The sequence below is a fragment of the Mugil cephalus genome, chromosome 10 (assembly GCF_022458985.1).
Source record: "Mugil cephalus isolate CIBA_MC_2020 chromosome 10, CIBA_Mcephalus_1.1, whole genome shotgun sequence".
In the NCBI taxonomy this organism is placed as follows: domain Eukaryota; kingdom Metazoa; phylum Chordata; class Actinopteri; order Mugiliformes; family Mugilidae; genus Mugil; species Mugil cephalus.
Genome location: NC_061779.1, coordinates 11,175,462 through 11,196,692, shown reverse-complemented (window position 1 = coordinate 11,196,692; position 21,231 = coordinate 11,175,462). Strand labels below are relative to the sequence as shown.

Below are 21,231 nucleotides of genomic sequence, written 5' to 3'. Positions count from 1 at the left end.
GTTAAAGTGCATTTGTGTCTATTTCCAGTTTTAGGAAGATAGAGAAACAACAAGGTCACTGGAAACTTTTATATTGAGACAATAGATATATTGAGAAAACAACACATGTTAATACTGAAATCTCTAATCTTTCTCAAACCTTTTTTCATTAATCTAATAAATATTCTGACTTTACTCTTTGAATTATTTTAACAATTGTTCCTGCTCCTCATCTTTCTTGAGACGTGACGAGAGAAGAAATGATTTAAGAGATGAAAGAAAAGCTTGAAGAAGCTGTAAAAAGCCAAAAAAAAAAAAAAAAAAAAAAAGCTTTGGGCAAAACCTTTGACAGTGCAGATGGAGTTCAAATGTGGGGATAATAAGATAAGATCTAACTCGGTCTTTTTCACCCTCCTAGCTCAGTGCTATGTCTTACTCAGAGTTTCTGCCTCGTCTCAGTTCTCATTTATTCAGAACGGGCCACTCGAATTTCTTCCCTATTAATCAGAGGCTGCATGGCACAAATAAAGTCAGGCCTGGTTCCACGAAAGGCCGCCCCCCCCGGCGTTAGAGCGCGTTTACGCCTGGACTCGTTGTAACGTAGCGCTGCAGGCAGGCAAGAGTGAGAACATACAAAAAACTTGACACTGGGTGAATATTTCCAAACAAAAACAACTCAGTCAGCCATGGAGTTTCATTTTAAAATCATTTTATGGTAAAAAATAAAACAAAAGACAAGCTCTTATATGAATGTGTTGGATTTCAATACCATGCAATGATATTCATTAGGCTTTGTACTGTATACGTGCAAATGCATGAGTACTACTAAAAATCTCTAGAAAAGGATAAAACCGATGATCATTGTTATATATTTCATTAATTAGCAGGGTTCAGTTGTGTAGAAAACATAGCAGCTGTTTCGGAGTTATTACTTTACACTAACTTCAAAGAAATGGGAACATACAGTATTCTCAGCATATTACTTTTTTACCAAGTCCATCTCTTCCTCCACAGTCAGAAGACATATATTAAATCTATATTGGCATTTTATGGTGGATGTGGTTTCTTTTTTTTTCCTGCTGTTTGACACCTGAGTTCTGTCATAAACAGAAATGTGCCAGAGTAGAAAATATCTCCAGAAACCCGCTGGCGGTCAGGCAGTGGTGTCGTCCTAAATGTTCCCTCTGACATCAGACCACAGTAATGCAGACAGAGTCCAGGAGTAATAGTGGCCACTGGGCTGAAGACTTTCACGAAAGAAAAAAAACAAAAAACAAAAAAAAATACTGTAATACTTTTGGCTCTTGTCTTAATGTAACACTAAAAAAGAAATATGGGAGCATTCTTGGGGTTTGTTGAGACAGGTCTGTGTGCAAGTGGAGAGAGTTGGCACAGAGTTTCATTCACAGCAGGACCGGCTCTGACTGTCTCACGCATTGGATTCCTCATCCGTCACGCTGAGGTTCGGAGAATTTGAAACCTCTTTAAAGAACTCGTCGTCTTTCAGCATGCTCTGGTAAAAGGGCAAAGCAGAGAAATATATAAAACCAACCAACACAAGAGTATGATGTGATTAGTGTCCACTTTAGATTCTCACCGTCAGGTTCTGAATCCCCTCAGAGAAAGCTCCGATCTGTCTGACGGTTCCCTCAGAGTCCTCCATCTGTGAAAAGAAACGCTCAACTCAATACTGACTACGGCTGCGTAAGCTGACACAATATTTAGTGAGTAAGTATTTTATAGCCTCGACACATGGGTTCAAATGTTTTTTTTTTCTGAAGAGCTGCCTCACCTGTTCTAGTCTATCGAGATCATCCTCGTAGATCTGGAGCTCGAAGCCTTTCTGGAAGCTTCGTCCCTTTGGCATCTCCACATCCATCGGACACACATACTCCTCGTTCTCTTCCTGCTTTTTCTTCCTGCCAAAGTTACCGAACGACAGCTTCTTTGGCTGCAGAGGAAGACGAAGAGTGAGTGTGACACATGCTTAGACAAGAATATTTTTTTTAAGAGAAGAATCTCTAAATCTTTGAATGACTCACATTTTTAGTGACTATACTTCTGCATGATAAGTTGCATCAACAAATCTACTAAAAAATAATCTACTCTTTATCATTTTAAGTTAAATCTAAAGTTTCCATATGTTATTTACTCCGTGGTGAATCTTTGTAACCATTAGTTTATTCATATTCCCTCTAAGAAAAGAGCGTCTTTCTTCAGGAGCTCTCGTCTTACCTTGACCTTGGTGGTGGCAGTGAGCAAAGTGTAGTCCGGGTTCTCCAGACACTCCTGTTTGAGCTGCTGGGCCTCTGAGCCGATGAGCAGGTTGAAATGCGTGGCGAGGTGGCGACGCAGCAGGGTCTTGTTGGGCGGGATGTTCAGCAGCAAAGCCATAGTCTCCACATTGAAGCGAGGCTCCAGAACCTGAGCAGGAAGGCGACGCATTAGCAGCGGACACGCGTGGTGAACACAAACGCCTCTAAAGGAAGCTGAGCTCTCACCATCAGGCCTCCGTGTACGCCGCTGCCTCTCAGGTTGGGAGCATATTCAGCCAGGTCCACAGACCGCAGCCACTCCATGACCCTGTGGTTAGTCCACTGGGAAATCTCTGCAGGGGTAATATTGTTCTATGGACACAGCAGACAGAAAGAAGACGAACAGATTACAAGTCAGACAGTACATTCGCAACAACTGCGTGTTGTGAAGTTAGCGTGTCAAGTCACAGAGTAGTAGGCTAAGTAAAACATTTCACTGCTGACTGATGATGTGAACAAACCTCGTCTGACGGCCTGCGGCGCAAACAGTTGGGCTCATAGTTGTTGAGTCGAAGAACCTGAATGGCCCTTTTGATACTGAGGTGATGCAGGACACTTCCCACCTTCAGAGACAGCAGGTCATCCTGAGGGACAAAGTAGTGACTTAGTGGGAGATTTAAGCGAAAAACGAAACATCGGTATCACCTGTGACAAAACCTAAAAGATGATGGATGGACTGTGTGCGCTTGATGTGACCCTGAGGGTGTGTGTAGAGACAAGTGCTTTAGAGACCTGGGTTCATACGGACCACAGTACGTCTGTGCCCGACTTTGGGACTCGAGTTGAGTTTACATCCGTCTCTCAGTGGACAAGGAAACGCTGTGCAACATGATCCATGCCACTGTTGCTATGCAACTGGCGAAACAACCGCCTTCGAAACTGTTTTGCCAACCACTTTTGTACATTTGTTCATAATCCTAATTGTGTAATTTTTTTGATTACACTGTTTATTTTTACTAGATAAGATTTATTTTTATTTCATTTTAATCTAATCCTATTTCATTTTATCTTTCTTGTGGTTTTTAAGAGTGTTTACTTCTATGTGCAACAAAGCTACTGCGGCCAAGTCATTTCCCTCGTGAATCATTAAAGTCTGTCTAAGTCTATTGCAACAGAAGCAATTTTTATAGCAGGATATGTAAGAAGTCCCAGTTTGCACAGCAGCAGCTCCTTCAGCAAACATCACAGCGGCTGAGACGCGGCCGTCTCCAGCCGAGCTCACCAGACTCTTTGTGCGATAATCCTAATGTGAGACGGCACCGGAGCCATCGGGCCGACTCATCCGCAGGGTCGCTGATTTGAGTTCACGTCTCTTGCCAACACTCACCACTGTCATGTAGTGCAGCATGCGACCATCCACCCTCCCCTCATCGAACTGGGTTTTATACTGAGGCAGGCCGATGTCATCCAACCATCCTGAGAGGAAGCGCAGAGAACAAGGAGATCAAGTCTGAGTAATAAAATGGATCTAGAAATACATAAATAAATAGAAAAAAGAACTCTGATCAACAGAGCATTCATAACTTGACTCATAACTAAGACTGGCGGCTGGTACTCACTTGTCACCCAGTTGTAATCCAACTTCCCCTTATTATCCTCCTCCTCTGAGCCGAGGGCCTGCAGAGCCAGCTGCAGCTTCTTTCTGTGCAGCGGGTGTTTGATGCCCAGCTCCTAAACATCCACGAGGAGACAAGCGAAGATCACACACACACAACATCCACCAGGCACTTCAAGGGGAGGTTTGCATGAGAATACTTTGCCTGTCCGTCAGCATTAGTTCACTTATTAAATTCTTCAGCTTGGTCTCACCCTCTCCAGGTCGTGTTGAGAGGCCTGCAGCAGCGTCTGTCCGGAGGAGATCCACACGCGAGCCATGTTCGTGTACAGGCCGAGACCCTGGTCCTGCAGCCAGTCGCAAACCTGATCCTTTGACCAGCGAGCAAACGGAGCGTCCACATCACTAAGAGAGAGCAAAGCTTTTAGTGGTGACCGGGCACACCCTTGTATTAATATAAAACGTAGACTACAGTAGTAGTAAATGGATTCAGGACTGATTGTGAGCTCTCTTTTTATTTCTTTGTTAATCTAACAAAAACAGCTTTGTTAAAATGTCGTCATTATCTCTGCTTTTCGTCGCACAGCAGAGATTCAAATCAAAGCAACCACACTCGCGGTCGTTATTCATGCTGAATGCACAGACTCACTTGTTGACTCGCTGGAGGTCACGAGACCAACCCAGTCTGGGTCCTGCTGTGGCTCGCACTCCACCCCGCTTGAATTCACCCTCTGGTAGGTTGTCGTCCAGGTTAAATGTGGTAGACTGGCTCCTTTTTAACCTCAAAAACAAGACATTCAATTCTAAGTATTAAAGAAATTTCACATTCTTGCCAATGTTTTATTACTTTACTAAAGATTCTCATTTTCTACTTACTTCCCAAAGAGTTTCTTTATTCCTTTGGATTTCTTCCTGCTCTCCGGGGTTGTGGGGAGTGTGTGTGTGCTGTCGCTGTTAGCTGACCTCTGCGGCAGCCCGGCCAGATCCAGGTGATCGGTGCCCTGTCGCTCCGTTTCGGCTGTACAAACAAATGCACACACACAACATCGTCAACCGCACGGACGACAGTGTGGGAGAGACGCACTCGTCGGTGGAGATAGAGCTGCTGCACAGAACCGGTGCAGAAATCCAGAAAAAAAGAGTGAGACAGGGACACATGACGACTAGACGGACTGAGAGGTCATGGCATGAAAGCAGTTTGCTCTACAGTACGCATGCATCAGGCAGGCTGCTGTCCAACTACGAATAAATAAATAAAAGGTTTCATTCATTAGATTTTAGATTTTTAGTAGGAGACCTTCAAGATCCAAATAAATCCTTTTGTCGATAATCTGGATCTCAACACAGATTTGTGTCTGTGGAAGGCTTTGAAAGAAACAGCAAATACATGCAGGCGCACAGGCACGTCAACATACACAACGCAGCATTCACAGACTTTAACATTTGTGCAACAGAGGGAAGTGAAGACGCTGTGGATGTTAAAGCGCTGCAGCTACTGGAACATCGTTTACTAAAAAAAAAAAAGACGTCAGTTGAATGGATGAGATTAGAAGAGGCGCAGATGTACAAGGATATAGGACGTGTGCAGTAGTTTCCTGAGCTTTCTTCGGAGAACTACTGCAACCCTACAGGGACTTGAGGTCTATACTGTACCTAGCATAGGCGCACTTGCACTCCTGTTGCGGTCTTCATGTGTTACAAAGTACACACAACACACGACATGGTCCAACAACAAAAAAAAAAGAGGGCAGAAATTATGATTGAAATAAATAAACCGGGGTTGGAGGGGTGGGACACAGACATTCATTTAAAAAAAAAAAAAAAAAAAGAGCAAAACAAAACACAGATGCACAGACAAACGGGACAAACTCCACACTGGGCACAGAAACAGACTTCCATAATTAAACGGGGGACCACAGTTTGTGCGGGTTGCAAATTATGGTCTCGGTCCATATAGTATATTCCATGGGTGTGGCTTGGGAAAACAAAATGTCCTCAATGGAATAAAAACCTCAGAGAGAAACTCACCCTCTGGTAAACAATCACTTCCCAGCTAGATTAACGTGAACCATGATAACATTTAATGTGATGCCAAGTACTGAGTTTGCTCTTACCGAGGTTGGGGGTACTGGTCGTCTTCTTGCCCCCACGGATCTTGAAGAAACCTTTTCCAAAAGATGAGCGAGCCTTTCTTGAGCCAAAGCTGTCATCCTCTGCGGAGGCGGGTAAGGTGGCAGACGGACCCATGGGTGGCTTTTCACTCATCCTACTGATCTCTTCACTTGTAGCCTGAAAAAACAAAGACGTATAGTGGTATAGTATGTGCAGGCCATGATATAGTGGGTATAAAAATAAATACTGTATTTTCCGGACTATAAGCCGCTACTTTTTTTCCCACGCTTTAAACCGTGCGGCTTATGCAAAGATGCGGCTTTTCTGTGGATTTTTTTTTTTTTTTTTGCGCTAAATCCTTCACAAAAACTGGCCGCATGCGAAAAGCATCATTTTCAGCCAGCGTTACCCCGGGATGACAGCGACACGGAGAGCAACACTGACATAGACACAGAAAAGGTGTGTGACGAAGCTCTTCTGAGGCTGTTCAACTCAGACACTGAAGACGATGACTTCAGTGGTTTCAGTGCTCAGGAGGAAGATGAATAAACCAATCAATAACTTTTCTGTTTTGTTTGATCAGCACTTTTACTTTACAGGTAAAGTAGGTTACAGGCACCGTTCGGAAACTGATCAGTTCAGTTATGTTCAGTTAAACTACTCAGTTCAGTAGATATCAGCGGCTTATATATGTACATTTCAATTAAAAAAAAACAAAAAAAACTTTGTAGGTGCGGCTTATATTGAGGTGCGCTCTATAGTCCGGATAATACGGTAGGTTTTTTATTTTATATGTAAAAAAAATTCATAACTTTTTGTACATTTACTTGAAATATTACACCATCTTCACACCGTGTTCTTTTGCACACACACTGTATATGCAGTGAACACTTAAATTTAATGACCTTTAAACCTCTGGATGTAACAATTCAGCCCTTAATGGTTTTATTGTACGGTTTGTTGAGTTATGGCTTAAAAATGTGCTTTGATCATAAAGACTTTAACCTCTTACCTTCTCATTATTGTTCCCTTCCAGGTGGTCCTGACTCACGGTCTTGGTTGTATCCTGACTGCTGAATTGGCAAGTCAAAACAGAGCACACTTCAGTCACAGCAGTGGAGTCGTCAGCTTGTTTCACTTGTTGCTGAGAAGCAGCAGCGTAAGGCTACAGGATATGACAACCACGCACATTCTTCTAATGTGTAACCTAAAGGTCTCCGAGACACTTCCTCACACGCTGACTGACGACTGCTGCTAATGAACGGAGCATGTGTCCGAATGCTTACACAGAGAAGCAGTGTGTGTCAAGTACAAGCAAATGTGAATGGTGTGTAGGTTGGACAAAACATTGTCTGTACAGTCCCAATACTTACTGATAAGTTAATTACATATTGTCAGCAGTTAACCCCTAGTTAGTTCTGTTAAGATACAACATGTTTTTTATTTGTCACTGGAACAAAAAAACTTCAGTTTTAATCACAGACTAATAGCGTCTAATCCACTTTTTCCAAATGAGGGGACACCCTAGTACAAAGCTGTTGGAGATGTGTTGTATAAAGTACCAAAAGGTCAAACTTTAGTGAGTCTAAAGTGAGGTCAATGCATACCCTCTATTAACAATCCTCTGTGACAAGTAGTCTGGTGTCTTATCACCTGAGGCCACACTAAAATGTTTTACACTGATGAAAAGATACCATTCTAGGGAATGTGACAGTGACAAAGGACAATGACATGTTGAAGTCAAACTCGTTGCATAAGCTTAGAATGTGTAAATGTGTAAATGTTTCTCGTACTGCACCTTTCTGCCTCTGTTGGTGCAGACTCTGATACTGGCTCTGGATCAGACGGGCTGGGTGAAGGCGGAATCTCGTCACTTTGTCCATTGAGGTTCACCGCCTAAAGATGTATCAGGATGACAACAGAAGACACATAAAAATAGTTTTAAGTTTTTAAAAATGTGAAGCGTGCCCTTTTCTCTAAACACTGCCTTCACTTCATATTCCACAGTCTGAATCTGCACGCATGCTTGGGGAGAACTGACGCTAGATGTTATTCAGTTAATTAGCTGTCAAGGCCTTCAACACTCATTTCAAAAGTGTGAGATTAATGTGGGTGTTTTCCAGAGCATGAGTTTAATACGACGTGAAGTCACAGTCTAGGAGAATTTGCTTCTGTCACCACCGAAACTATAATTAGAGGTTTCTTAAATAGTTAATCTTATATTGTTTACTCACTTGTGTATTCTTTACTCTTCTCGTAAACTAATAAGCAGCTGCGACACCGTATCATATTGTGTTGTGCAAACCTCATGTGGGCTTTTCCTTTTTGGCTGTTCATCATCTGTAACTTCTTGCATTTCTGTCTCCACAGAAGCAGGGCTGGCAGGCAAGGGTGATACGAATCCATCACCGAGACTCTCGACGTGCTCGTTATCTGTTCTCTCTGAAGAGGACAATTTAAGAAAGACAAGGTTTTCTTTACCTTCACTAGACATACAATGACATTTGTTACAGACAGTTGCAGTTTACAAAGGAAATACGTATTTATATACCGTATTGGAAAAATAGTCATCATCGTTATGAAAACGCAAAAGATGCTGAGATATAGTTGGTCTAGTTGGTAATGGACACTACATAGTAAATAAGTTAAAACTTGTTTCTATGGGGATTTGTAGAAAACAAAGCCTTACCTTTCTTTCCTTGCACCGACATCACCATTTCTTGAACTTTCTTGTACCGTAGAAGCGACTGCTTTAGTTCCTCAATCTTACGATCCTGCAAAGGAAATACCATTAAGTTAGAAGACAAAGCCAGTGTTTGAGGTAGTGGGCTGAACTCATTGTGGTCAAATGTACCTTTTCTTCATTAGCTGCCATCAGTGACTCAACTGCCTTTTTCATTCTTTGCACTTCCACATCTGGTGAGGGAAGAAAATGAGTTCAGACAAAGAGCTAAAGTGTTCATGGTGTGAAGTTAGAGGAGGGTGCAGTGTGTGGATAGACAACGAGACTAAACACTGAGGGTGCAACTGGAGGATTAAATACATTCAGACCTTACAAGCAGCAGTATCACTGTCATTCCATGGGCATCACGGCCACATTGTTTTTGTTTTTTCTTTCAAACTGGTACACAATGTCCTCGTGTGAGCAGGTGTTTCACATATCTTTGGTAAAACATTTTCACTTTTCAGAACACACATTCTAACACCAGACTCTGTGAGCAGTCCTCAATAAACCCTCAGGTTCATTACCCATACGTCATTTTAAAACAAGTAGTATTTTAATGGAGTAAGAAACACACACACTGTTAATGATTTTAGACTTGTTTGAAGGTGTTGAGATAGTGTATATGCATTCACCTATCAGTAATTTAAATAACGCTAATTAATACTCACTGTGAAGTTGCTTATCGCCAACCTAGGTATGTTTCATATATCAGCAGCAGACCCAGATGTCTCACAATCACAGATTTTTGAGTTCATGAAGATGGAAATTAATACCAAATTAATCTGAGAGTTTAGATGTTGATCTGTTGATAGTTACCTAAACTGTCAACAAATGGACACTATGTAGTACTATGATTACTTTACCTGAAACTGGCCTCATGCTAAGATGACTCCAAAGGTAAAATGGTTAAATGAACTACATAGTAACAGATATAACGTTAGCATCTTTGAGCTCCACAAACTCCTGGAATACTTCATTTAAAAGGAGGAAAAAACATGTGTCTTTTTATATTCTTAGTTGTTTCAGTTTAACAAGTTCTTAACTGAAGTTATCTTACAGCATAATATCAGGATGCTATGGCTGTCTACCAGTAGAAACTCAGGAGAAGCTGGCTGAAGCAGGAGGACCTAGACATCAAAGTAAAAGTAAATCCACACCACGGTTTCCAACAAATCCTCCCTTTGTTGTGGATTGGTCAAAGCCCAGACATTAACCCAATACAGATCCTGTTGAATGACCTCAACATCACTATAGCTGAGGTGAAGCAGTTTAATAAGAAACAAATGGATCAGAAATTCCTCGCACTACACTAATTGTTGTTTGGAGATATTGCTGCCAGAAGTTAAACTATATAGTAAATCCAATGTTGACTTAGTTTTGTGTTGACTGTGAATGTTTGATAGCTGTGTTCATTAAAAATGTGACAGATTATTATAAGTCTATGCGAGCTTTAAAGCATTCCAGTTCTTTTTATTCCATTGTCATATGTATCAAATCACACATTATAAATCTAATAAATGTCAGGGATATTTACAGTGACTAACTCTACTAACGTGGACTGCTGTATGTGCAGAGTCCTGTTGAGGGAGTGTGTGCTATGAAAGATGAAATTCTATGGAAGTGCGTATATAAAGTATATAACTGTTGGTAAAAGGCACAGACATGAAGACAGCTCTCACAACAAAGATGCCAACACTGAACAGGACGACACAGTACAGGTTAGCAGGGCACACACAGGTTGTTGGTGTGAGCAAGGGGAGCTTTACAGGACTTTTAGGAGAGGTATCGAGGGATACAGAAGGTGATTATTGTTGGAGGACATAAGTCGGAAGGATGAGTGAGCAGCCTGAATGGTTATGACAAACAGTTCATTCCTCATTCCTGCTGTAAACACAAAGCAAACATTTCCTGTCGTTGTTTTAGTTGAACGTAAAAACACAAGGGGTACGGATTTGTTCAAACTAAAAGTGGAAAACCTTTGACTGAGGTGTGGTGCTCTGTGGTCAGGTACTAACACTCCAGAGGGTTATATACTGGACAAGCAGAGTTCAGGTCGCTCATGCTCGTTCATGCAAACAGGGGTTGCGGTGGGTGCAGTAATTAAGTGCAGTCATAAATACATAGCATAAAAGCATAAAAACCCCCCTTACGTTTCTCTTTCAGCCTCTTTCTAAGAGTTTCATCTGGATGAGAGACTAAACAGGACAAAAAAATCATGAAACAAAAACTGGCTGTAGAACTTTAGCCTTTGCTAACTTCACACAGATATCACTACTCATTCATGTTTCATGAATTAGAAAGATTACACATCATGCTCATCTTCAGTGAGGCCTGTGACTTGACTGACTTTCCCACCTCTCTCCGTGGGATCCACGCCGCTCGAGGCCATAGCTTTGAAGCCTGTCTCATCCTGTAGTCTCCTCATCTCTCCGTCTTTGCCCTCCAGCTGCCTCCTCAGTATGGCGAGCTCCTCCTGTCCAACAGAGGACAACAGTGAGAATATTTGCCTCGACGCAGACATCACCTTCCCCCGCCCCACCCCACCCCACCACCACAAACAAACCACAACACAAATGTTCACAGACGCTGACGTGGCACACAGGCGCACACACACACACACACACACAGCCAGCCACACCTGCTCCAAGGGTAATCTGTGTGAGGTGGGTGGAAAGCACTGATGCAGGGAGGGCTGTGGTAACAACAGATATACGAGCTGTTATAAAACAATAACATTCGAGTGACCAGAATAGGATTTAAACTCGGAGGCAGACACATTAAACTGGAAAGAGGTTTTAATGGAGAGGGGCAGAAAAAAAAAGGAAATAAGTGGAACAAGTGTAAAACGGGATAAAGAAAAACACAGAAAAACACAAGTCTGCCAACTCCGGACATGAACCCCAAATTAAAGCATACCTGTGGTTTAAAAAATACAAATGTTTGCTAAAACTAGTGCCTTGTAGATGCCAACTAAAGGAAGTGGTCTTTCGGTTTGAACTCGACTTTCTACATTTTACTGTACTGCATAGCTAAGGAAACAAAGTGATTTCATTCTTCGCAAAAATGACATAATTTTGCTTTAATAACTTTTTATGCCTCAAAAAAGGAAAGAAAATCACACAAGGGGGAGCCAAAGGAAGAGGTTGGAAGTCATAGTCATACATCAAGCACGACAATCATCCTGAGAAAAAGCAAACCTTCATAGCCTGGAGTTTGTACTCTTTCCTCTGTTTCTCATACTGCACCTGGCCCATTTTGATTTTCAGGCTAGAAAGCTTGGCCATTAGCGACTAGCAGTAGATAGGCATTCCAAGGAAAAACAGAAAATAGAGATAGAAGAAGAGATAAAGATAAAAGAGGCCAATAAAGTGGAATAGCCAAGATTCAAATGATATTATAGACGTGTGAAGAACATTAAAAGTAGATGCCGATCAAGGTTCTCAAGGTTCAGGGTGTTTTCCCACATTGTTAAAAAATTTTATGCTTCAGCTATCAAACTACATTCTGGGACAAATCAACAGAGCTAAGACTGATCTCAGCAATCTCTTTGTAATGACAACACACGATACTCAGACTGATAGATGCATGCCTCCAGGCTGCATCTTCTCCTGTGAATGTGTCTGAGTGTATCTTCTCAGAAAGCTTTTAAAAAAACATGCTTTCTACACATGGCCTTCATGCTTAATCAACAAGTCGTTCACTGGTACATGAATCATAGAGCAGCAGTAAATGCCAGAGCCCACACCAGCTGCTGATGCTCCCAATTCTATTTCCAAATTTCCCACGAAATTCAGGTCAGCCTTCATTGGTTTGTCTCAATTGTGCCGTGAACACAACCGGAAACAATACAGATACAACATGTTCTATAAGTTACTCTCGAAATCCAAGTGTTAAAACTCCTTTAAGTTCTAAACAACCACCAACTCATGTCCCATTAACCAGCTACACTAGAGATGTTATAGCAATAACTCAAATCAGAACCTTAAAACATCAATTAGAATATCCAAAAGGCCATAAGGTCAACTGGACTTCAAGAAATCCTACAAGTCCAGCTGACCTTATTCAACACCTTTGACCTGGATGACTGAGAACCTTCACAGACATCAATCAGAATATCTTAATCAGAACTCTAACTTAAATAAATACATTTCACTGGAAGCTCTAAAGAAAAGCAAGTGTGAACAACAAAGAACGTTGAGGGGGACAAAATGGTGACATGAATGACTTCTCCGGATCATGAGAGAAGATTTAATTTTAGAGGATATGAAGGAACACTATTAAAAACTGGTTAAGAAGTAAAATGTATCAACTTATACACAAAAAAAACAGCTATCCTGGAAGGACAACATGCCTGTGACGACTCACCTTTGTGGATTTAAGTTTCTTTTCGTACTGTAGTTTTTCACTCTCCAGGTCTGTGAGTCTGTACCGCAGTTCATTAATTTCAAGAATCAAATCCTAAAAGAGGACAAAGTTTACGTCACACAATGGTAGTGAAATAGAAACGCACTTAAAATGATACTTAGAATGACAAATATTGATACAATTCAGTAAAAACGAACTCTATATGTTTGTTGGGAATTTCTTAGAGAGTAATGCTTAAACTCAGCAGTGATGAAAAGAGAGGAAGCTGCTTGCAGAGAAGTGATTTATGTGCTGTGAGGCGGAACGTGGACAGCAGCTTTTTGTTCCAGTGGAGTGGAAGAGACGAGCGCGCTGCTACAACAATAACATGACGTGTTTGAAAGCTATCCAAGCATTTTGCATGGTTCATCTGGAAGCAGCTATCTCATCTTGTCTAGTAAACAAATGGCCGACAATGTAATCTTTATAAAGTCTCTGACCAGATGCCAGTAACCCCAAAGCATTTTAAACCCATTTGTATAATAAAGTTTTTAATTTTAAACACACTAAATATAACAGGAATTTCTCCCATTGTTAGTTCAGTGAATGCTAATGTTTGCTTAACTAGAAACCTTAACACACAACTGCTTTGAGACAGGCAATAAAATAAGACCCTCTCTCTCACGCAGGTGTTAGACAATGTTACTTGTTGTTTTTTGATGTGTGAGTTAGTGAGACCAAAAGAAGCACGCTGAAGGAAAGAGGTTCCTTTTCTTAAGAATTAGCTCCCATACATCGCTGTCCCTAAATCTGTCATCGAAGTCCAGTCTGTCCTTCTCCATGTTGTTCAGCTTCAGCTTGAGGTTGGACACTTCAGACATCAGTTCGAGCTTCTGGGTCTCCAGTGCAGTTCTGCATAGAAGCTCCTACAATGACAAATGAAAACTGTCTAAAAATATTCTCTGTGGCTGCACTGACGGAGTAAACAACGGCGGTTGCATGGGCATTGTTGTCAGAAAAATATAGACACTGAGAGGAGTCGGTCATATATATCTCAACTGACATGTACAAGGAGAAGCCTCTGGTAAACCCAACTCTTGTAGACTATACACAGCAGCACACTGGTAATTTTACATCTCTAACAGTAGATGTTTACTCACAAAGGGCATGAACTCAAAAGTCTGTGCCTCCCCCGCCCGTGCACCACATATAACTTTCACTACTGGGTGGTTCCTGTGTACAAACAGACTGACCCTAGCTTTACTTTGTGTGAAGAGCAAACACGCACACACCTGTTGCAGCATCTCCTCGGTGGCGTTTAGTTTCTCCCTGTGTTCATCCAAACACAAGTCCAGATCCCGGATCTTTTCTCCCTGAGCCTCCACCTGGTCTGTTAGCACGCTCACCTGCATGAAACCAATGCGTTACTCCTTTTTAAAGATTTATGTCTACCTAGCTTAGGCATGAATTAGAATATTGATTTTTTTTTTTTTGTCACAGGCACTGGTAAAATGATCTCAAGTGTTGCTGGATGGGTACCTGAAGCACCAGAGACTCTTTGTCAGTCTCTAGTCGGGTAAGTCTTTCCTGGTAGTGGTCACCTCCGCCCAGAGATATGTGTCCATTGGACTGCAGAGACAGAAGAATGCACAAATTTGACACAGTGTAATCATAAGACCTGAATTAGACGTTTTTTTTGTTGCTAAGTTGCTCATGTTGAGGTAATAGAGTGATTTTATGGTTTGTATACGATTATTCACAAAAGCAAAATGTGCCTGGCTGCACTGCTTTACCCTGCACAGACAAAACCTTACATGGCTGAAAAGAAAGGCTCACATTCACACCACTGCACACGGAGCGAGTTACAACATTACACAAAAACTCTGCCTGGCCTGCGGCCCATCACTCTCCTAAACACCGCTCTGATTCCCAAGAAGTCAGCGTCTTTCTTGCTGGTCATTGGCTGCGACACTGACAACACCAGCAATTCGTCTCACATTCCCAAGAAACACAGCTGAACAGAAAAATCATGTGTCTACTTAGCAAACAAGTCAGCAGTTCACTTGCACACAGGACAGTTCCCCCATGTTGTTTTGCATTAATACTTTTAATGTAGCACACGAGGCAACATTAAACAGAAACTAAATGCACTACTGTTTGTTAGCGAGACTCTTTGTTATGGCCATCACAGACAAAAGTTTCACCATGATTACACAACACTGATTCTCAAAAACACATTCTCAACATAGCCTTAAGCCTTCGTGAAGTAAAAAAAACAAAACAAAAAAAAACAGAGCTATATTTAAATGTTTAATATCTTTTGTGCAGATGTCTGGACAAACCAGTTATGTAACATTACCAGCGAAAGTGCTCTGCCCTCAGGCTACACTATTCTCAAGAGTCAAAATAGAGTAGAAAGAGATAATTAAATCAACCCAATGGGATTGATATGTTATTTGATGTAGGTATCTTTGCAACACGTAAGGCTCTCACCAGGTGACCGTGGAGCCACTCGACCAGACTGTCAGCAGTGGAGTCGGGGATCTGGCACCGTAGACTCTCCCTTTCCTCTGTGTCCATCAACTCCAGGACGCTCCTCAGGTCTTCCAAAAGGTGAAGAGCCCGCAAACTACCCATGAAAGGAGACGTGGGCGACTGGCAATCAAACAAACCGTTGGAGTAATCCAGAGACTTGGAGCCTGGGGAAGACAGCAAAATATTAGGGATTAACTATCACCGCACATGTTTTTCACTGAGTTACATGAAACAAATAGGACTACAGAAACATACCTTAAATGTATGCACAATAAGACATTTGTACATTTGTACACATTCAACAACACTCCAATTTAGGTGTTTAGCTATCTAAAATGTCGGTTCTCCAACAAACCATAACAACCCACCAGATAAAATCTTATCAGTGTTGACTCAACGTGGAAGAGTCATATCAGAGACTTTTATGCTCTGACACAAGTGTTCAAACATGACTGCTTCACTTGTACTATTACAATACGTCGATGCTTAACGTAGTCAGAGAACTTTACCTGCTATAATGCCGTCCATTTGCTCGAGGGCAGCAGCCAACATGTCACTGGCATCGGCCATCATCTTCAGTCACTTGAAAACCTTTTAGGAACGTTGAAACCATTCAGTGAGTTTGAAAACTGAACTGATGAGCATTCATTAAAAATCAAAAGAAGCAGTGCATGTAAATAAGGCTTTATTTATAAAAACTACTCCCAACACTCTCTGCATCTGACATTAATTAAAAAAAAAAAAGAATGTGGCACGAACATGACTTCACTAAACCTGATAACCTGAATTTAGCCGGTAGAAAAACAAGTCATTGTGGCTCCTGGTCTGTGTGCTCGATATGTGAACATGAACAGTGCACATGCAGAACAAACCCAGCAAAGCAGTTGCCGTGGAATTCAGCTTTCTAGTCAAAATAAGTGCAGTGACACTGACATTAAGCATACAATTATGAAAATGTTCCCACCCTGGAATTAGGCTGCAACTGCAGTACATCCTCTGAGCTCTAAAAAAAGACTCTGGCTAGTAACATACCACGTCAGCGAGATGGGTATGACTGTATAAAAACAGTCAAGCTGAGCACAATCTAAATAGTGAACCAGGAGTCTAGGCCGACCTCCTGCCTCTGTGTCAATAAAATAAGATAATAGATACTTTCTTTAGCTCAGTGCTGGAGCAGTGTTATGTAGATTTTGTCAGCGTATCACTAAGAAATAATGCATTTCAGAATATCAATCAGGCCATTTACTTAAAATATTGGTGAACTGAATGTCCTGCCAACGGGACACTGGACACTTTGTTAGAAGCTGAGTGAAGATACATTTTAGCGTCCCAATCTTGGACATCTGCCCAAACAGCACAGCAGCTCCTTTATCTTTGAACGTTCAATCAAAAGATTCTGCTGTATACTCATTTATGCTTAAACAGCACGGACACACACCTCTTCATTTAACGGGCAGCCTCAGATCCTGGGAGTGCCCAACACTGGGACATAGCACCATTTTCAAACTTTATGGAAACCACCCACAGACCCAGCACTGTTATTTCAGCATTTCTGTGGTCCCATTTTCCATTATGTGTAAAATAAGCATGCACTAAAACATACGATTTGTCACAACACACAGCAGGCTCAGGAGAGATGAGAGGAACTAGCAAGCCATCACCTAACAGTAAACTACTGAGTGCTTTCCAACAGTAAAAGTCTGGTAAAAATGCATTTCTATGGCAGCCTACAGTAGCTGCTTGTCTGACCTTTACTTTTATTTAAAACAATAATTTCTGGAGCAGAAAACAGGAGCTGATCATTGCGTCCAAAAGACACAATGTTCTGGCACCATTTAGCAATGTTTTATAGAAAGGCTAGGCAAAGATACACGCAGCCTATGTCAAGAAATTACATTTAACTGGGTTTATTTCTAGGGCTGCTCCATACACCGTCTACTAATTTACCCATTTACCTTTTGCTTGCCTTCCGTTCGGTCTGCCACCAACCAGGGGCTCCAACCCTGCCCCAAATCTCAACCTCCTATGTTACTGTTGCTTGGTTAGACAAACAATAGCCATGCACGGCCCATTCCCGTGGAAAAATGTTGATAATACGTTAGTAACAAGTCAAAGTTGGTTGATGCTGAAAGTTTTTTAATGTACAGTTACAGTTTTCTATGGGAATGAACCCCTGCACTGCTAACGTTTATTTAACTTAACAGATGAGGTCAGGACTTGACAAAGAGTAGGAGACCTCTGGTTGCTGATTAGCAGACCTATCAGAAGGCATAAAAAAGGGTCAGTTACTTGGGTACAATAGTAAACCTTCATTATGAAATGAAATAATAACAGGAGGAGCATAATCAGCCTCTGAATCACGACTCAAAATGAAATGAGGGCATGTGGGGAATCTACCTCAAAAACCTAAGACACTTTTCTTTCACAGCAGATAAGCAAATGTGGGTAAGGTGGTTAACACATGGGTTTCAGCAAACATATTTCAAACACACCGGCCAAGAACAGACATGCCGCTTTGAAAGCTGCTCTCCGCGTGTCAGCCAGTGCTAAACAAGAGTGTAGGCCATGTCTGAGCATTTCCACGGTTTCATCCTGAATCCAAGATGGACCAGCGCAAAGAATGCTAATTACAAAGAAGGACACTCTGTCCTCAAGTCCTGGGAAGCCTCCATGGTCTGTCAGTCATGTAAACACAAGAGAGTTGTCTGGTGATTAGACATGGTGACTTCTCAAATGCAGCCTTGACAAAGCAAAACCTCTGAATGTAATTTAGGTTTGAAAAAAGGGGTTAATAAATTGTTTAATTATAAAATGTTAAAAACATGTGGACACCTCCACATTTCACCACAAAAGACAATCAAAGTAGAGCAACAAATCCTCGAATTTTGGCAGCATTCACTAAAACTGACTTATCACTTCGAATCTAGTGTGAGATTTTAGGAGAATGTACCTGTATTTGCCGGTTCATCTGTGCCAGTCCGCTATCAAAGGAGATATCTCAAAAATCCCGACAAGCTCGCATCGCTCTCAAAAACAAAGTCTCACTGTCTGCTTTTCTATAAGCACCACTTACACCAGCCATAAGACACACAGAGAGGGCTATTGTTCATCATAGCGGGGTATGTTGAGAAGCACAATAAGACAAAGAAAGAAAAGAAAACGGCACTGCAATGTTACAGTACGCATGATGCTTATAACAACACCTGCTTGCGTACTCTTTTCAGATCCAAATAGCTTCACAACCAAGAGCAAATGAAAGGGAAATGCATTCAAAAAGCGGCCATGCCCCTTGGTGAAAACATCCATATAATTCACAGAGGCATGCAGAGAACAATGAATACAAGCGGGAGAATGGACCACAATAATTGCTTTTCAAATCCTTCAGCTCTGGTCCCTTTAGGCAAAGCGAGCCATCTTAACCGAAACCAGAAGAGAACTCTACAGAAACTATTTCTGGGACTAAAAGGGGAGATCTTGTAATTCCTCAGTCCCGAATGACGACTAAACTATGCTTCTGCACATGCACAGGAAACAGAAAACAAAACAGACGCCTCAGGGTCACTGTCTTGTCTCCGAGTGTTTACAGCAGCCACACAACGGACTTTAAGAGCCTGTGTTGAGATGTGTTGCTAGGGTGGTAAAAGGAGAGGAATTTACAAACCAGGAGTGCACCCCACAGCTTTAGTTCTTGGTCTGTTTTTATCCCATGACGACTTTTGTGGACATGGCAGGATATATATACAAGTCTCCAGCTCACATAATGACACTTTCTATACTTTGACTCATGCAGACCTTGACTCATTCTTCACCTTCACACAATGTTTCCATGAGAAAAGCTGAACTTTCATCTGCATGCCTCGTCCTGTTTTAACTCAAAGTGGAAACTCCGAAAACCTCGAAAACTGATCGGCCAGTTGTTTCTTTCTAACTGCTTCGACGCCACCGCTTTACTTGAGGTATCTATAAGGTGAGTTTGGGTCTAACACACCATAAACAGCTTATTTGTGTGTGATTTCATCTTAAGACAGGGTTCATGTTATTCTTCACGAATGTAAGGAGGGATGGTGTGACTGAAGCAAAGCAACAAGAAGGCTGTGTTTCCCGTGACTCACTGGGTGTAGACATGTTTGGGGTATTCACCGGCCGCCTGCAGGAGACTACTCAGGCATAACCTGCAGCTATTTCCAACCTGGGTGAGCGGGCAGAATACATCATCACTAATTTTGTACCCCCAAACAACAAGGCGTATAAGAAAATAAGATGTGTGCAAGGCAGAGGAATTCCTTTATGCTATCTTTAGACAGCCTGGGAACAGAAATAAAAAGCCTGAAAGGCATAGATGCAATGTAAACACAGCAAAACAAAAGATGGAAATTTAGTTTTTGAATTAAGGAGCTTTCATGTGATAAAATCTTCCAGAATTTTTCCTGCCAGTACAATATGTTTTGAGAAGATCACAGAAGCATGAGAAGTTCATTTGTGTTGGACAGCAGCACACATTCTTCTCGTGTTACTCACAAGTCGTAGTTTAACTCTGAAATTAATGCAAATGCAAGACTGAACAGCACACAGGTGGCACAGACGTTTGGTTATGGTGCATGCAAGTGCTTTGCTGCGTACAAGACTTCGCAGCGTCACTAAAAATCACTGTGAAGCATTCCCCCCATAATAAATTCCTACATTCCTTGTAAGCAGTCCAGACAGGAAGAAGAATAAATGAGAACCCTGGGAGTTCCCACAACAAAAAAAAGGCACAGCTAAATCACAAAAAGACAACAAATAATGCCTGAAGCCGGATGCAGTCCACATGCCAGAATTACAAATCCACAAACTCCACCATCTCTAGTGAGAACTTATTGCAGGGTTAGTTCAGGGCATCTGGTGTGTGATATGCAAACAAGTCTGTTGTTTTGTGAAGCATTGAAAAGGGGAGACCAAACTATCTTGGAGGTCAAGACGAGGACAACACAAAAGGTGACCGAGTTTCATAGCTGTAAAAAATAATGGGCAGTTAATGGGTCAGATTACCTTGGATAACAAAATCGGCACAAAGGCAAAATTCCTACATTCAGCAGCACCTGAAGGTATCATCAAAGAGAAATACTAAACGTAGAAAAAAAGGTGCTCTCGGACACGGTGGGAGAAAGTAACCACACTGTCCAGAAAATAAAACTAAAACTTAAGTCAGAAACCTTAAATAAAAACCGGTAAATAAAGAGAAATGTATATCTAACGAACACTTACTTGCTCACTCTTTTTACGGTTAAAAAAAGAAAAAGAAAAAAAGTTAACGAAAGGGGCATATTATTTTATCGGTTTTGTGCTTATTGATGTCTGAATATATAAATGTAGGGGATGAAAGTCGTTAATTCAGTAAAAAGCTAAAGAATTGCCGTTAGACGTTAGTACGGTTGGTAAAACGTGTACATTAATCTCCGCGAGCCACCGCAGCAGTTTGTGCCCACTAAACGATAAAAAAAATCACAGCCAAAGACACACAATACTTACCGAAACTTTGCCCGAACCTATTGAAGGCTCCCGTTAGTTTGTCTCTTTTATCGTTTAATATTTCCAATTAAAAAAAAAAAAAAAAAAAAAAAACTCCACAGGATTTTGGTTTCTAAACTTCTCCGTGCTACCCCTCGTACGTCCACATCGCTACGCCA

At 41.5% G+C, this 21,231-nt stretch overlaps 1 protein-coding gene across 6 annotated transcripts; it reads right to left on the bottom strand.

The window, feature by feature from the left end:
• Nucleotides 1-671: 671 nt before the first annotated feature.
• On the bottom strand, nucleotides 672-21,217 carry ppfibp1b (PPFIA binding protein 1b). 6 transcript variants are annotated; one of them, XM_047595514.1, is made up of 27 exons: nucleotides 21,074-21,217; nucleotides 16,075-16,156; nucleotides 15,524-15,729; nucleotides 14,570-14,659; nucleotides 14,323-14,436; nucleotides 13,825-13,956; nucleotides 13,052-13,144; nucleotides 11,042-11,159; nucleotides 10,837-10,881; nucleotides 8,816-8,877; nucleotides 8,651-8,735; nucleotides 8,267-8,403; nucleotides 7,760-7,857; nucleotides 6,974-7,034; nucleotides 5,964-6,138; nucleotides 5,503-5,535; nucleotides 4,726-4,867; nucleotides 4,499-4,630; nucleotides 4,104-4,254; nucleotides 3,854-3,965; nucleotides 3,622-3,710; nucleotides 2,756-2,878; nucleotides 2,481-2,606; nucleotides 2,215-2,403; nucleotides 1,772-1,930; nucleotides 1,577-1,642; nucleotides 672-1,492 (listed from the first exon to the last, which is right to left on the bottom strand). In XM_047595514.1, exons 2-27 carry the CDS (start codon nucleotides 16,136-16,138, stop codon nucleotides 1,409-1,411), a joined length of 2,886 nt encoding a protein of 961 aa, XP_047451470.1. In that variant the 5' UTR covers nucleotides 16,139-16,156; nucleotides 21,074-21,217; the 3' UTR covers nucleotides 672-1,408. The 6 variants fall into 6 exon arrangements, with proteins under 6 accessions (XP_047451470.1, XP_047451472.1, XP_047451471.1 ...); XM_047595516.1 differs by having other exon boundaries at nucleotides 6,974-7,031; XM_047595515.1 differs by lacking the exon at nucleotides 21,074-21,217 and adding an exon at nucleotides 18,516-18,737.
• Nucleotides 21,218-21,231: the final 14 nt, after the last annotated feature.